This window comes from Oncorhynchus masou, chromosome 12 (assembly GCF_036934945.1).
Source record: "Oncorhynchus masou masou isolate Uvic2021 chromosome 12, UVic_Omas_1.1, whole genome shotgun sequence".
Lineage (NCBI taxonomy): Eukaryota > Metazoa > Chordata > Actinopteri > Salmoniformes > Salmonidae > Oncorhynchus > Oncorhynchus masou.
The window spans coordinates 79371694-79389189 of NC_088223.1; the positions used below are offsets into that span (position 1 = coordinate 79371694).

Below are 17496 nucleotides of genomic sequence, written 5' to 3' on the forward strand. Positions count from 1 at the left end.
ACACATTCATTTTAATGACATTAACCCTTCCAATAAGAGAAAGAAGTGGACTTCCAAAAGGTAAAAGACTGTTTCAAACTGTCCGCTAGATCAACAATGTTTCCTTAAACACATTTTTACATTTCCTTGTCACTTTAATGTTAGGGATAGGGGGCAGCATTTTCACTTTGGATGAATTGCGTGCCCATAGTGAACTGCATCCTACTCTGTCCTAGATGCTAATATATGCATAGTATTATTACTATTGGATAGAAAACACTCTGAAGTTTCTAAAACTGTTTGAATTATGTCTGTGAGTATAACAGAACTCATAGGGCAGGCAAATTTCCAAACAGGAAGTGGAAATTCTTGGGCTGGTCGAATTTCAAGTCATCGCCTATTCACATCCAAACAAGATATGGATATGTTCGCACTAGATATCAAACAGTCAGTAGAACGTGGAATGAAGCCTCTAGTGTGATGTATGACCGGATGGGAGGGGATTGAGTCAGTGGTCAAAAACGAATGCTCCGGTTGGAACGTTATTGGATATATATGAAAATAACATCCTGAAGATTGATTCTCTACTTAGTTTGACCAGTTTATTCGACTTGGAATATAACTTTTTGAAGTTTTCGTCCGAGTTCGCCTGGACCAGCGCCAGCATTTAGACATGTGAACAAACCTTGCTAGCAAAAGCAGCTAATTGGACACTAGTAATGGACATTATGGAACAAAACAACGATTTTTTGTGGAACTAGGACTCCTTTCACTGCATTCTGATGAAAGATCATCAAAGTTAAGGGAATATTTATGATGTAATTTCGTATTTCTGTTGACTCCAACATGGCGGAGAAATATTGTTAAGTCTTAGCGCAGTTTTAGATTATTGCATGGTATGCTTTTTTCTGACCGTTTTTAAAAAATCTGACACACCGGTTTAATTAAGAACCAGTGTATCTTTAATTATATGTAAAACATGTATCTTTCGTCAAAGTTTATGATGAGTATTTCTGTTATCTGGCATACCTCTCTGTAATTACTCCGGATATTTTGGAGGCATTTCTGAACATGGCGTCAATGTAAACAGAGATTTGTGGATATAAGTATGCATATTATCGAACAAAACATAAATGTATTGTGTAACATGATGTCGTATGAGTGTCATCGAATGAAGATTGTCAAAGGTTAGTGATTAATTTAATCTCTAATTCTGCTTTTGTGACTATCTTTGGCTGGGAAAAATGGCTGTGTGTTTTTTTGGATTTGGTGGTGATCTAACATAAATATATGTTGTGTTTTCGCTGTGAAACATTTTAAAAATCGGACATGATGGGTAGATTAACAAGATGTTTATCTTTCGTTTGCTGTATTGGACTTGTCAATGTGTGAAAGTTAAATATTTCAAAAAAATATTTTTGAATATCCCGCCCTGCCTTTTCAGCGGAATGTGTGGGGGGGGGGGGATGGCGCTAGCGGAACCCCTAGCCATAAGAAGTTTTAACTCCCAAGTATGTGAATTGATCCTGGACAATCCTAAACTGAAAGCTTATAAAATAACACTTTAAAGCAGCCAGCTTTACAGGAAAAAGCACACTCTTGCCTAGATTCAGCTTGTACCCTGAGATTGATCCAAGCTTTTTAAGAATATATAAGGCATGTGGTAATGAGGTATCAGGGTTTATTTAATTTTGTATTTTCTTCCATATGGAAGAGCAGGACATACCTGGCCTTGAATCAATTTCTAGGAATAAGGTGATTTCAGAAGAAAATGTGTAAACATTTCTAAAAACATAATTCCACTTTGACATTATGGGGTATTAGGTATCAATGTATTCTATTTTACATTCAGGCTGTAACAACAAAATGTGGAAAAAGTCAAGGGGTGTAAATCCTTTATGAAGACACTATAATCCAGTAGCCCAAGTATCAGAATCCAGTAGCCCAAGCAGAATCCAGTAGCCACTTCCTGCGGTCAAATGATCGAATTCAGTCAAGTGTTTGCTCATAACACAACAGGAGAAAGCGGGAGCAGGTACACTGTAAGTCCAGCTGTGTTTTGAAAGGGGTCACATTTTATATTTATATTCCAACTCATCCCAAAGGTGTTTGATGGGGTTGAGGTCAGGGCTCTGTGCAGACCAGTCAAGTTCTTCCATACCAATCTCGACAAACAATTTCTGTATGGACCTCGCTTTGTGCACGGGGACATTGTTATGCTGAAACAGAAAAGGGCCTTCCCCAATCTGTTGCCACAAAGCTGAAAGCACAGAATTGTCTAGAATGTAATTGTATGCTGTTGCATTAAGTTGGCACTATGCAATGGGGCAGGTAGCGTTCTCCTGGCATCCGCCCAACCCAGATTCATCCATCGGACTGCCTGGCATTGCACATGGTGATCTTAGGTTTGTTTGCGGCTGCTCAACCATGGAAAACCATTTTATGAAGTTCCCGAAGGACAGTTATTGTGCTGACATTGCTTCCAAAGGCAGTTTTTAACTCAGTAGTGAGTGTTGCAACCAATGACAGACTATTTTTAAGAGCCATGCACTTCAGCCCTCGACGGTCCCATTCACGGCTCCTAGACGTTTCCACTTCTCAATAAAAGCACTTACAGTTGACCGTGGCAGCTCTAGCAGGGCAGAAATTTGACGAATTGACTTGTTGGAAAGGTGCCCCGTTGAAAGTCAGGAGCTCTGCCCCTGAACAGGCAGTTAACCCACTGTTTCTAGACCGTCATTTAAAATAAGAATTTGTTCTTAACTGACTTGCCTAGTTAAATGAAGGTCAAATAAAATAAAATAAATGGTATAGTGTAGCTTGTGAAAGTGAAATGCTTACAATGAAAATACGTTATTTTATGCAAAAATGTTGCATGGGCCTCATATTTCTAATGTGTATCATAGAAAGAATGAAGCCAGCTAAATGTCCTAATGTTTTGCTTAAAGTTAATCTTGCATTTTACCAGAGAAAAGTACACTGGTTACACTGAGAAAGGTACCAGAGAAAAGTAACTACACACCAGTCAGAGCGCTGTCTGCTGATAGAATGCCCCTTCATCAATTCTCATCCAGTAGAGAAGAGCAAATGAAACACAAAATTAACCCCCCTCCCCCTCCCCCGTGAACTAAACCAGTAATACGGTAAATCCCGAGATGAGAGAAGACCGTATGACCATATGAACATCTGGATACCGCTCAACCCTAATCTGAACACTAATCTGTGGCAAAGTGAGAGGGAGAGAAAGAGAGGAGAGTTAACTAAATAGAACTGAGGGAAAGGAAACTAAACTCAGGAGGTGCGCCTCCACAGAGGCATGTCATACCAAGCCCGAATCTGACTGAAGACAGCCATTTTGAGTAAGCACCGGCACCATCTAAGGGCGGTCGATAAGGTGCCCTGTCAAACACTACCTTTCAAACGGTGACTATCTGCGGGAGCAGATCCACAGCAGAGGGGAATGACAAATGAAGACTTCCTTTCGAGGCACAGTGTGTGGTTAAAACATTTGGCAATGAAAACTATTTGAACATAAACGTCTTTACGGTACAGTGCCCTCTCTCAATCCTCAATTCTGCAGCGACATGGAATTATTCATAAGCTTCTGTGATCTCTCTGCTAAAACTAACCCCATCCTCATTCTCCCTCCGCCTCCCCTATTAAAGTCAGGGATGCCTGGTGATCCATATGTCAACATGGAGGAAATTAAACTTGAACAAAGGCGGCCTACCTAAAACCAAGGTCTGTGCTGTACGGTAATAATACATCTAGGTCGTCAATTCACAGGCTCTAAGCAGCTTTTGGGGGCACTACCGTGATATGGCATTCCATGAGGGGAAAGTTGCAAATTACTTGAATAATCTGGATATAGGCCTACATATGGTAATATTACGTGGTTCAGAGAAATGCCCCCACACATGGAACAGGCCAACCAATAAACTCCTTGAGGAAGGCCAATGAAAATAGTCCTATAGTATAGTGAATGAATATAGTCCATTGACTGCTGTTACTGTAATTTCCAAAATGGTGTCCGGCTTGAATGACAACCAACAGTACAGCTGAAATAATGCACATCCGTTTTGTCTATGGCCAGGTATCAAGATCCTGATCCAAGATTGATATACGAATGGAGGAGTAAATGACAGGAGTAAATTGCAGAACACTTTGGAAAGGCATACCTTGAAGGGTCATACAATGCTCCATGTCGTTACTGCAGTGCTGGCACATCCCTCTAAAAAAAACCTGGCATCGCAAACACTTTAATCGCTCTTTTATCAGCATTAAAAAGGAACATTTCCATAATTGAAAAGATGAAAAGATGAAAGATGAACCCCCTAATCAGGCGTGTGCATTGTAAACAACACTGTGGTGAGATGCCCATCCAGATCCTGCCAGCCCTGCTGATGACCAATGGGTGCCAAAATCAAGCCCTGAGAGAAACCTTATCCCTGGAGAAGCCAACCTGCAGCACTCTGTCTGAAGTCTGTCAGCTAGCTACAGCCCTGTGGGACCACAGACAGATACTACACTCAACAAAAATATAAACACAACATGTAAAGTGTTGGTACCATGTTTCAAGAGTTGAAATAAATGATCTCAGAAATGTTCTATATGCACACCAAAAAATGATTTATCATCTTTAGTGCACAAAAGTGTTTACATCCCTGTCAGTAAGCATTTATCCTTTGGAAAGATAATCTAGCCACCTGGCAGGTGTAGCATATCAAGAAGCTAATTAAAGAGCATGATCATTACTGAGGTGCACCTTGTGCTGGGGACAATAAAAGGCCACTCTAAAATGTGTGGTTTTGTCACACAACACAATGCCACAGATGTCAGTTTTGAGGGATAGTGCAATTGACTGCAGCAATGTCCACCAGAGCTGTTGCCAGATAATTTAATGTTAATTTCTCTTCCATAAGCAGTCTCCAACGTTGTTTTAGAGAATTTGGCAGTATGTCCAACCGGCATCACATCTTCAGACCACGTGTGGGTGAGCAGGTTGCTGATGTCAACGTTGTGAACAGAGTGCCCCATGGTGGCGGTGGGGTTATGGTATGGGCAGTACCATGCACAAAAATACTGTGATGAGATCCTGAGGCCCATTGTGAGGCCCATTTTTTTAAGGTATCCATGACCAATATATGCATATCTGTATTCCCAGTCATGTGAAATACATAGATTAGAGCCTAATTTATTTATTTCAATTGATTGATTACCTCATATGAACTGTAGCTCAGTAAAATCAATAAATTGTAGCATGATGGATTTATATTTTTGTTACACAGGTGGCTGCTGAGGGGAGAACAACTCATAATAGCTGTAACGGCGCAAATGGAATCGCATCAAACACCTGGAAACCATGTTTGATGTATTTTATAACATTCCACTAATTCCGCTCCACTCAGTACCAGGAGCCCGTTCTCCCCAATTAAGGTGCAACCAACCTCCTGTGGTAAACATTGTCTCTGGATGCTGCTGTTGCTAAGATACTTCCATTAAATTATACTGTTTTGCTTTGGCATTTCCATTGCACTTTTCTCAAACTGAAAGTGTTCACTGAATGGGCTTACCCCCTTAAAAATATATAGGACTCACTACAATGGAAAGCATTCATCTGGTATATAATGTGAATAGTAATTTTAAGAATAATCAAAAATATGTTTTCTTGTAGTTGCCAGTTCAACTGCAGATAGGCTATCCAATTGTAGGGATGCACGTTACCTCTCTGTGTTCACTGCAGATCTTGCACAGCCACTGAGTTCTCTTCTGACTGCACTGGGGCTCTATGCCACACTTGGTGCACACTTTCTGTAAGAGAGAGAGAGAGAATAACTTTTTTTTAAAGAAGACATGATTTTGAATTGACCATGAGTGGTGTACTGAGTAACATGGACAAAACACAAAAAGGTCATACAATACTTTTATATGTATTATATACTGTAAGTTATAAAAAGTTATAGAAATACTTAGCTATAAAGTTGTTGCACTTTACTGCTGTCTTTTGTAAAAGTAAAAAAAACACATGATCATTTTACAGTTTGGCTTGAATTACTATACAAAATGCAATGTTCCATATTGAAATTGAAAACAGTGCCAAGTGAAAATCTTTTAGTAAGTCCAACAACTTTGTACTTCATAAAATTGGATCGTGTCTGATAATATATATCCTGCAATAATGAAATGAATGTCAATAAATATAAAGCTTTTGAAAGGACACTTTTTTTATTGTATAAAGAACAAAACAGAATAAAATCACTGATATTAAATTATAGTGTACCATCAATAGTTATCAAAGTGTTGGAAATTTGCTGAGCCATCACAGCCAAGTTTTTGACATTGAAAAGTTCACAGAAAAGTCACTGTGACACATCATGTATTTCCATGATGTGAAGTCAAGTCATTGCACAACTCAACAAAACACTGCTCAACCTCCTCCCACCACAAATAAAGGGGGTGAGTCATTTGAACATGCAGACTTATGCAGAATTTCAAATGGGCTCTAGCCCCTGAAGACAGCTTCCTTCTGCATTCTGAATGGCTGGCTGGGTGTAGTTTTCATCATACTGCATCAATCTATCCAGTCCTCTCAGATCTACATCAGTGGCCTGGGAGTAAAGGGCTAAAGGATTGACTTGGAACTGAGCATTAATACAATCATCAGAAACATATTTGTAAACATTGAAAGTGCGTGGGAGATGGAGAGAAACAAAATGGTGCAGTTTGAGGCCATGTGGCAGAGAGTGATATGGGCGCTGGAGATGTGAGGAAGTGGGTCTGGGCAGGGATGATGTTGTGAATGTTTGTATGTTCTCGTTTGTATGTGTATGTTTTGCATTGCTAAAAATGGAAAAAAAATCCATTATCTTACAACAAGAAAAAAGGAAACATTTGTATGTCCCTAGAGAACAGCAAAGATCTTCAGTGTGTTCACCTAGCGTAGCCTTTGACAAAGCGAGAGCTTGGTTGGATGCAGCAGTGTAAAAAACATCCAATTACATTACCTGAGGAGTCGATTTGGAAGCAGGGTTGATTATGATGTTGAAAAGCAAGCATTTCGCTACACCAGCAATAACATCTGCTAAATATGTGGTGCTGGAGGAGTTCCTCTGGGAGTCGAGCTGGTCGGCGGAACACTCCTCGGCCACCCCAGGTGAGTAAGCACCATACTCACTCAGAGCTCTCTGTTGGTCACATGTTTTTGTTGATTTTTTCCCCTGCGTTTTTCCCCGCTCTTCAGCATAAGGCGCTAGTCGATTCAGGTGCAGCTGGGAGTTTTATGGATCGCGGACTCGCCCGTAAATTGGGTATTCCGTTAGTGCAGATAGACCCACCTGTCCCCGTGCACTCCTTAGATAGCCGACCGTTAGGGTCAGGGCTGGTCAGGGAGGCCACGATTCCGCTGGACATGGTAACGCAGGGGAATCATAGGGAGAAGATCAGTTTGTACCTTATCGATTCACCTGGGTTTCCAGTGGTGTTGGGGGTTCCCTGGCTAGCTATTCACAATCCCCTTATTTCCTGGAAACAGGGGGCTCTTAAGGGGTGGTCAGACGAGTGTTCAGATAGGTGTATAGGAGTTTCCATCGGTGCCACAACGGTGGAGAGTCCAGACCAGGTTTCCACCGTGCGCATTCCCCTTGAATGCGCACGGCAATCTTTTTTAGTAAGAAGAAAGCGACCAAATTACCACCCCATCGACGGTGGGATTGCGTGATAAACCTCCAGGAGAACACTGCACTTCCCCGGAGTCACGTGTACCCACTGTCACAGGAGGAGATGCTAGCTATGGAGACATATGTCACGGAAGCTCTGAGACAGGGGTACATTCGGCCCTCCATGTCACCCGTCTCCTCGAGTTTCTTTTTGGTGAGGAAAAAGGAGGGAGGTCTGCGTCGGTGCATTGATTATCGAGGTCACAGTGGGTTTTAGTTATCCGCTACCTCTCATCGCTACGGCGGTGGAATCATTCCACGGAGCGTGTTTCTTCACAAAACTGGACCTCAGGAGCGCGTGTAATCTGGTGCGTATTCGGGGAGGAGACGAGTGGAAAACAGCGTTTAGTACCACATCAGGCCACTATGAGCACCTCGTCATGCCGCATGGGTTGAAGAATCCTCCAGCCGTCTTCCAATCCTTTGTAGATGAGATTCTCAGGGACTTGCACGGGCAGGGTGTGGTACTCTATATTGATGACATCTTGATTTATTCTACCACACGCGCCGTGCATGTTTCCCTGGTGCGTAAGGTTCTTGGGCGACTGCTGGAGCATGACCTCTACGTCAAGGCTGAGAAATGTGTGTTCTCCAAACCAGCCGTTTCCAGCTCGGGGATGATGATGGAGTGTGACCGCGTTAACGGCGTGCGTAATTGGCCGACTCCGACCACGGTAAAGGAGGTGCAGCCGTTTTTAGGGTTTGCCAATTACTACCGGAGGTTTATCCGGGGTTTTGGCAAGTAGAGGCGCCCATTACCTCACTGCTAAAGGGGGGGCCGGTGCGTCTGCGGTGGTCAGCAGAGGCTGATGGAGCCTTCAACAAGTTGAAGACGCTGTTCACTGGGGCTACCGTGTTTTGGCGCATCCGGACCCTTCATTAGCATTCATAGTGGAGGTGGATGCGTCCGAGGCTGGGGTTGGAGCCGTGCTGTCTCAGCGCTCGGGCACGCCACCAAAGCTTCGTCCCTGCGCTTTCTTTTCTAAGAAGCTGGGTCCGGCGGAGCGGAACTATGATGTGGGGGACCGGGAGTTACTAGCTATGGTAAAGGCCCTGAAGGTGTGGAGACACTGGCTAGAGGGGGCTAAACACCCTTTCCTCATCTGGACCGACCACCGTAATCTGGAGTATATTCGAGCAGCGAGGAGACTGAATCCACGTCAGGCTAGGTGGGCCATGTTCTTCACACGTTTTAGATTCACGATCTCTTATAGACCAGGTTCCCTCAACACTAAGGCCGACGCGCTGTCCCGTCTCTATGACACCGAGGACCGGTCCATCGAACCCACTCCCATCCTTCCAGCCTCTCAGCTGGTGGCCCCAGTGGTATGGGAGGTGGACTCGGACATCGAGCGGGCGTTGAGGGTTGAACCTGTGCCTACACAGTGTCCGACCGGTCGAAGTTACGTACCACTTGGTGTCCGTGATAAATTGATTCGGTGGGCTCACACACTATCATTGCGGGTCATCCGGGGATTGATAGGACAGTGCGGGGTCTTAGGGGGAAATACTGGTGGCCTACCTTAGCTAGGGATGTGAGGCTCTATGTCTCTTCCTGTTCGGTATGCGCTCAGAGTAAGGCTCCTAGGCACCTTCCTAGAGGGAAGTTACAGCCCCTCCCGATTCCACAACGGCCATGGTCCCATCTCTCGGTAGATTTCCTTACGGATCTTCCCCCATCTCAGGGGAACACTGCCGTTCTGGTCGTTGTGGATCGGTTCTCTAAGTCCTGCCGTCTCCTCCCATTGCCTGGTCTCCCTACGGCCCTGCAGAATGCAGAGGCTCTATTTACCCACGTCTTCCGGCACTATGGGGTTCCGATGTCTCCGATCGGGGTCCCCAGTTCACGTCCCGGGTTTGGAAGGCGTTTATGGAGCGTCTGGGGATCTCGGTTAGCCTTACCTCTGGTTATCACCCCAAAAGTAATGGGCAGGTGGAGAGAGTAAACCAGGAAGTGGGTAGGTTTCTGAGGTCGTATTGCCAGGACCGGCCAGGAGAATGGGCGAGGTACGTCCCGTGGGCAGAGTTGGCCCAGAACTCACTTCGACATTCATCCACGAATATGTCACCATTCGAATGCGTACTGGGTTACCAGCCGGTCCTGGCTCCGTGGCATCAGAGTCAGACCGAAGCTCCTGCGGTGGAGGAGTGGGTACAGCGCTCTAGAGAGACCTGGCGGGCAGTCCAGGATTCTCTCAGGCAGGCCAGTGAACGGCAGAAGAGAGACGCTGACCGCCACCGTAGTGAGGCCCCGGTGTTCGCACCAGGGGACAGGGTCTGGCTCTCGACCCGAAACCTGCCCCTCCGCCTGCCCTGCCGGAAGCTGGGGTCGCAGTGTGTGGGGCCATTTAAAGTCCTGAGGAGGATAAACGAGGTGTGTTATAGATTGCAACTTCCTTCTTATTATCGCATTAACCCCTCGTTTCATGTGTCTCTCCTCAGGCCGGTGGTAGCTGGTCCCCTACAGGACAGTGAGGTACCGGAGGTCCCTCCACCCCCTCTGGACATCGAGGGATCCCCGGCATACACAGTACGAGCGATTCTGGACTCGAGACGCCGGGTGAGGGGCCTGCAGTACCTCGTGGACTGGGAGGGGTACGGTCTGGAGGAGAGGTGCTGAGTACCGGGGAGGGACATTTTAGATCCTTCCCTCTTGAGGGATTTCCACCGCCTCCACCCGGATCGCCCCGCGCCTCGTCCTCCGGGTTGTCCTCGAGGCCGGTGTCGGCGCGCTGCGGGAGCCGCGCGTCAGGGGGGGGATACTATCACGAACCTTGCCTAAGATGGTGCCTCTTCCTCTTCGGTCGGTGCACGGCGGTCGTCGTCGCCGGCCTATTAGCTGCCATCGATTCCCTTTCCGTTTGTTTTGATTATTGGGTAATTGGGTACACCTGTTTTGTGTTAGGGTTTGTTTCTTGTTACTCTGTTTGGATGGTGTTATTTTTGTTCGTGTCTTTATTCTCCGGACTATTTTGTCCTGTTGTTTGGACTGAGAACTTGTACACACCCTGTGTGTTGGCGTGACCGTTTTTGCTGCGCCGGTGTAATAAATTTACAAACAACTGAACCCTGCTCTCTGCGCCTGATTCCACCCACCACTCCTAGTTTATCGTAACAATATGTGTATATGACCAATACAATTTCACTTGATAAAACCACAGGATGGAAGCTTTAATCAAACCTAATGCAATGGAGGAGAGACCTTGGCTGAAGTGCTCATGATTGTCTTTCCTGAAGTAACTCAGTATTTTTAGAGAGTGAGAGAGAAATAGAATATCTGGGTCTCCACCTTCTAAGATCAAACATTTTCAGTCAACTGCTGAACTGCTACTTAAATAGTAGTTTACTGTAACAGAATGTTAATATAAATGGAATGTTATGCCAGAAAGCTGGCCATCACACGTAAGATTTGCTTCTGGGTTCCAGGATAACTGGCTCAAAGATGCCTGACTATAGCCATCTCATCTGTACTCTAGCTACAGAGCATAGTCTGATGGATGTGTACACCTGTCGGTTTTCACACCGAGAGCAGGTCTTCTTCTGAAGACTTCAGTCACCTAGTGACCAATACATTTGTCTACCTTCCAATTACATACTAACAAATCTGGGCTGTGTTTAGACTGGGGGGATTTATTGACAAGACTATAAATGTTCAACAAGTAGTATATATATGCATGCCTCCACACCTCATTTCCTATGAGACTGTAAACACAGCCTGCTCTATGTTCCTCTTCCAGGGCTTTGCTGCCCTCTCCTGTGCCTTAAGTTTACTACCAGGCTTTTCCTTCCTACAATCTTCAAACTGACCTCTCCACATTTGCTTTCATGTCGTCGAGCGATACATAAAACAGGCTAGCATAGACCACTTAAGGAGTTTGCATAACATCATGAGTACACCATTGAACATATCATGCAACATCAACTAATCTACAGTATTTGTACATTCTTTACAGGGAAATTAGTAGGAGAATGAGTATATTCAGAAATATTTGCCCATTTTATATGTTATTTTACATAGATTATCATAAAACACTCCCGCTTTCATGCTTTAGGTAAGCAATTTAGGCATTCACATCTGAGGTCTTTGCTGCAACCCTATGGTGAAAAGTGATTACTACAAGCTGGCTATCCAGTCAAGTCCATACTTTGGAACAGTGAATTGAACTGCCATTCACTATAATTAAACAATATTCCCAAATGATGAGTCCTATTTATTTTTTTATTTATCCGTTATTTAACCAGGTATGTTGACTGAGAACACGTTCTCATTTGCAGCAACGACCCGGGGGATAGTTACAGGGGAGAGGGGGGGATGAATGAGCCAATTGTAAACTGGGGATTATTAGGTGACTGTGATGGTTTGAGGGTCAGATTGGGAATTTAGCCAGGACACCGGGGTTAACACCCCTACTCTTACGATAAGTGCCAAGGGATCTTTAATTACCTCAGAGAGTCAGGACACCCATTTAACGTCCCATCCGAAAGACGGCACCCTACACAGGGAAATGTCCCCAATCCTGCCCTGGGGCATTGGGATATTTTTTTAGACCAGAGGAAAGAGTGCCTCCTACTGGCCCTCCAACACCACTTCCAGCAGCATATGGTCTCCCATCCAGGGACTGACCAGAACCAACCCTATACATTCTGTTTACGTCTAATAGGCCTGTGCCTTGCTTGGCGAGAGTTATTACGTTATTGACATGACAGAGCTCTTGTAAGTATCTGTTTGAGATGAGAGCCATTATAGGCACTATTGAACAGCAGAATGAACCCCCTCTTATCTGGTTTATACAGTCGCATACCACTTATTACATTTCCTCTCAGAGACCCACATAATCTATTTCCCTTTGGTTGTTTCATTTCCTCCCTTCTGATCTCATTATGTCCCAGTGCCATTGGCCTCTAGCACACGGAGCAGAGGAGTTGGAGAGAACACTCGGAAAACGCTATGACCGATCTAGATAAAGCTACTGGTCATAGGATAAGTTCAATGGGCTTCATGGCCAATATGTCAAAAGCACAGTATATGTAGGAGAATACTGCAATTGTAATGATTCACAGTTAAAAAGAGTAGTGAACGCATCTCATCATCAAGCCTTTAGTTGAATCAGGTGTGTTAATTATCAACATCATCGATAAATACAAAAGCATATTTTTTGACGCAGTTACATTCCATTATCGACAGGGCTCTAGACTAACTTTTTCCAGTGTCATCAATAAGTAAGACAAGAAAGAAGTTGGCTATTTCATCTAACTTATTCAGGGAATGCATGATTGACATTTTAATTTGTAACATTTCAAAATAGGATTCAGAATGATCAGTTATTTTTGGCTCCTTAGAGATGAATTTGCTCCCATCTTTTTTTGTGGATATTGACTTAGGCTATATGCTACATAATTCACCACCCGAGGAAGTGGGAACTCAAAACACATTAGCTAGATAACAAATTTTAAATAGGATATTGTTGCTAGATAGCCATGTAATTGATCTAACAGTAAATGTAAAGTGGCAATCTGCAGTTCAAACAAAAACAAAGTGAGGGATGGGGCTGGAGAAATGTAACCCCTCAAATTCATAGATAGATCATTGCACCCATAGCTCTATGATATCAAAAGTATAGTTTCAACCATGTTTTGAGGCTATAATAGTGTTTGTTTACAATTACCTAGTTTAAAAACAATGGAGTAAATCAAATCAAAAGTAAATCAAATCTTTAATTTGGGGTTCTGATGGGGTACAACAGTTGAACTCAGCTCATAAAGGCATTTACAACTTTTGATTTTTGTCTAACATTGGGTATATCTCATTAATTTAATCTCAGATTGAACCTTTAAAGTCCTACAAAAACGTTCCATTGGTAGGCTACTTGATGTATTCACCCCAAATCGCGAGCTCCTCTTCGTTCTACCAGTGCATCATCTCAATTGCATACTCCGGTTTTAAACTAGTGCCATTGCATAATCACAAAAATTTCAGATGTAAGCAAAAATTGCTTCGGTAAGATTTAGGCAATATTGGTATTGGTAATTTATTTTCCCTGCTCTATCCCCTACAGTACTTTCAAATGCTTGGAAGAGTTACGGATTAAGAGATTTGGATGAAAACCAAAGATACTGCAACCCTTCAGGTCTGTTTGGGCCTCTGCTATAGTAGAACAGAAGAGTAGGTGCGGTGACCTTTACCTTGCAGCAGTCCTGACAGAAGACGGGGGGGTTCCGAAGGAGGCCCAGGACCTCCCCACACAGCAGGCACTGGGACCGGCCGTTTCCCATCGCACTTTTCCTCATGTTGTCCAGACGCTCCACCAGCCTCCTGGACACACACACACACGCACGCACGCATGCACACACACACAGACTAAAGTTGGCTATGGACTGCAACTGACAGCTTAAGGATAGTCATTCCAGATAAACTACCAGAAATCATGGTTTTATTCAAATTTTCAATAGCAGTACCAACCGCATGTGTGGTGTGTGTGCGCGCGTGCGTCCTACCCGATGCGGAGCTGTTCAATCTGTTCCAGTTCCTCAGCCCTGCGGATGACACTAAGGATGTTCTCCATCTCCTGCTGCTCCAGCATCTGGCTCTTCCTCTGTCGGTCTGTACAGAAGGTGTGGACAGACCAGCCTGTCTGCAGCCTGGGACACAGACACACATGTTGCTTTACGATGTTCATCAATTTTCATGTTTATTCTTTTGTGTCATTACATGTGGCAGTGCAGGCCAAAGTGAAACATGTTACGTGACTAACACAGGCTTATGCATGCACGTATGCACGCCTTACAGAAATATCTATCCTGCTAGCAAAAACATCTCCTTATATGACTGCACTGAACACAAACAAACTAGTACACATGCAAAATGTTGTATCAAATACAAAAATATACATTGCAGTGTAAGATCAAATGGTCACAAAGGTTTTATAAAACAGAACTGCAATGCTATCAAAAACAAGTTTCCACAAAACATACACTCAGTTCTACAACAAAAACTATACCATGTGATGAAAATAATGATGGGCACAGGAATACTTTACATAACCATTACATCTTCCCCAGGTGACACAGCAAAAACACTCACATACTTAATGAGAAGGTAGAGATTTTGGAGTGCGTACTCACTTGGCTCGAAGGGCCAGCTGCCGATCGTTGGGACAGACCCACTGATCTTTCCCTGTCCCAAACATGGCCTCCGTCATCTTTTGAGGGCTGATGACAAAGGCTGCAAAAACACATCCAGACACTCAGTCCTACTAAATGAAAGGCTACACACCATCTGGGAAAATCACTTCAAATAGATATTGACCCAGCACTGTAATACCCCCTCTAATTGAGTTTAGTTGTATATACTTGTGGCTTTTGTACATAGATCGCAATAGGAAAGAAATTTGTACGACATTATTAAAATATGTTGATAAGTGAATGAGTACTGCTAGGGAAGAAAGTGAAAAATGGAACTACAGATAATAAACTGACCAATCAGTAAGCAAAGAAGATGGAGGGTCATGTCCATGAAGAGAGGGACATAAAAGTGTGCCTATGTCTCGGCTCTGTAGGGCAGCTAACACGAGACCAGAAGTCAGTTCTGGGTGGATCTTCACAGTGTAGGCAGAAATACAACAGTCTCTGTTGCCAGTGACAACTTCAATAATGCTTCCTGCCTTGGGCAACAGATCATCGTGATGGTCACGCCATCTCCATTTGTCTGCCAGGCAATACATCCATTGCTTCAGTTGTTTGTGTAATATATTAATCAACAGATGTGTGTGTGAAATGGTCCACTCGCGTGAGCCAACAACAAGTTATTGTCCACAAATGTTATTTTTCATTTTCTTCTTTACTCTTGGATTGTACTAACACAAGCTATTAGTAGAACATCAATGCCCAGTAAATGGGTAGCTCCTGGATAAACCCATTACTGATTGTCATTTCAAATGGAAAAGGATGAAAGAAGGCCCTCGTATCCAAACAACAGATGACATTCTTGTTGGGAGTGTATTGATATGTGTATCTTAGAGGGCAATGCAAAGGTAAAAGCATTTGTCTCTGTGAAGTAAAGCAAAGGCAGCTATTTATCACAGGCACAAACAATAAGTCACCCAGTTCTCTGGTATGTGGGCACAAATACAAACAACCATTACAGCTCATTTCACCCTGCTGGAAAATGGTTTGCTTTACTGAGTACTGTTACCAGACTATCAATAAGGAATTATAAGCACTGTGGGAAACATCTGCCTACTTCCCTCATAGGGGAGGACAGCACATGCACACACACAACATTTATTCACATTGTGTAACCTAATTTTATCATGTCAATATCCAAGTCACTGTCCTAATTTCTAAGTGTTGTTGGGACACAGCAGGGGTCTGAGTGCCCCACTCTCATTTGCTCGAAGAGGGGTTTACTATTTAAATCATGCATTCTTTGATTCTGCTCCCCCTTTCGCTCCCCCACTAGCAAACACACTGCTGTAGTTGCAGAGCCCCTTGTGTAAAGAGTAATGCTCCCCTTCTCTAACCACATGTAGGCCTACTCCTCTCCCACTGGAGACCGGGGTTCAATCACTGCACCAACCCTTCAAGCTATTTTTCCCAATTGCCTGTATCCCTCTGGCATTTAAAATTGGTCTCAAAGTGAAAATACTTATGATTTTTTTTTTAAGTTTAAATTCCATTAAAAAAACAACACTGATAACCTGTAGAATGCGATGGACTTTATAAGGTGGTTTGGGCATGAGCTAAATATCTGCAGAGACGTTTACAGCAAACGTAATCTCCACAGAATGTCCTTTAAATGTATATCACTGTGCTCAGGTCGTTAATCTGTTGGATTGAATCCAATGCCGGCCTCGGGCTACATCTCAGTAGGCAAAAATAGAAACCTCACCTTGCTTTTTCTCTTCCATTACCACTAATCGTAAAAGACAGGGACACAGATATCATATATGCTTATGTTAATTGACCAGGACAGAAGTCACTTTAGACAATTTAAATATATATTTTATGAACATGTATTATTTTTTGTACTTTTTCCCTCACTAACACTTACAACCTCCCTACCACAATTATTCTCTGGCTATAAACCTAAAACACCATGCCACAGAGATGCCACCGTGTTCTTGTTAATGGCTGAGCAATTAAATCTATTTACCTTTCCAACCCACCTAATGGCCTTTGTTCAACACTAGTGCTCTGGCCTCAGCTCCGGCTGACTGCATTAAGTACGGCTAGAGCACAACAAACAAAAACAGCAGAATTCATTAGGACACAAACACGTTTACAGGCTTCAGATTGAATTTGCCAAATCAGTGAGATGGAACTCTACATCAAGTTTCATTGTGCTCACAAACTTCCCTATTTGGCCCTGTAACATTTAAGAAGAAAATAGAGTATTGTCAGCTTGTTACATCAGGTAATTCAATTATGTATGTGCATACAAAGAGATATGCTCAATTTATAACACACTGCTTTGTGATATACTTCAAAGTGCACTTTTTCCAACAAATTGGCTATGAAACAGAGCAACATTAAAGCAGTCATCATCGGCTCTTATCTGGCAGTAATAACTGACTGATTTCCAGCACACGTCTCAACCTTATCAAACAGTTTTTCCATTACATAAACTACAGGGATCTATCTAGCTCTGGGGCAATTGCTCTCTGCACCTTTTCAAGGGGAATGCCTGCCTTGGCATAAAGTCAAAAGAAGGGAGAGAAACGGTTTACCTGTAAAATTTCCCCCCTTCCTTTGAACGAGCGAGAGCTATGAGAGCCAGTTATATCGCTTTGCTGCGGGCTAGGCC

General features: G+C 43.5%; 1 protein-coding gene across 1 annotated transcript in view; it reads right to left on the reverse strand.

Moving 5' to 3' along the window:
* Positions 1 to 17496, reverse strand: part of LOC135549408 (rab effector Noc2-like) — a 59686-nt gene extending 42190 nt beyond the window's left edge. Inside the window, exons 1-6 of the mRNA XM_064979381.1 lie at positions 17420 to 17496; positions 16846 to 16921; positions 14817 to 14916; positions 14190 to 14333; positions 13878 to 14007; positions 5704 to 5790 (exon numbers count right to left, since the gene is read on the reverse strand). Coding sequence (XP_064835453.1) covers positions 5704 to 5790; positions 13878 to 14007; positions 14190 to 14333; positions 14817 to 14893 — 438 coding nt within the window. The 5' untranslated portion in view covers positions 14894 to 14916; positions 16846 to 16921; positions 17420 to 17496. The remainder of the gene's footprint in view (positions 1 to 5703; positions 5791 to 13877; positions 14008 to 14189; positions 14334 to 14816; positions 14917 to 16845; positions 16922 to 17419) is intronic.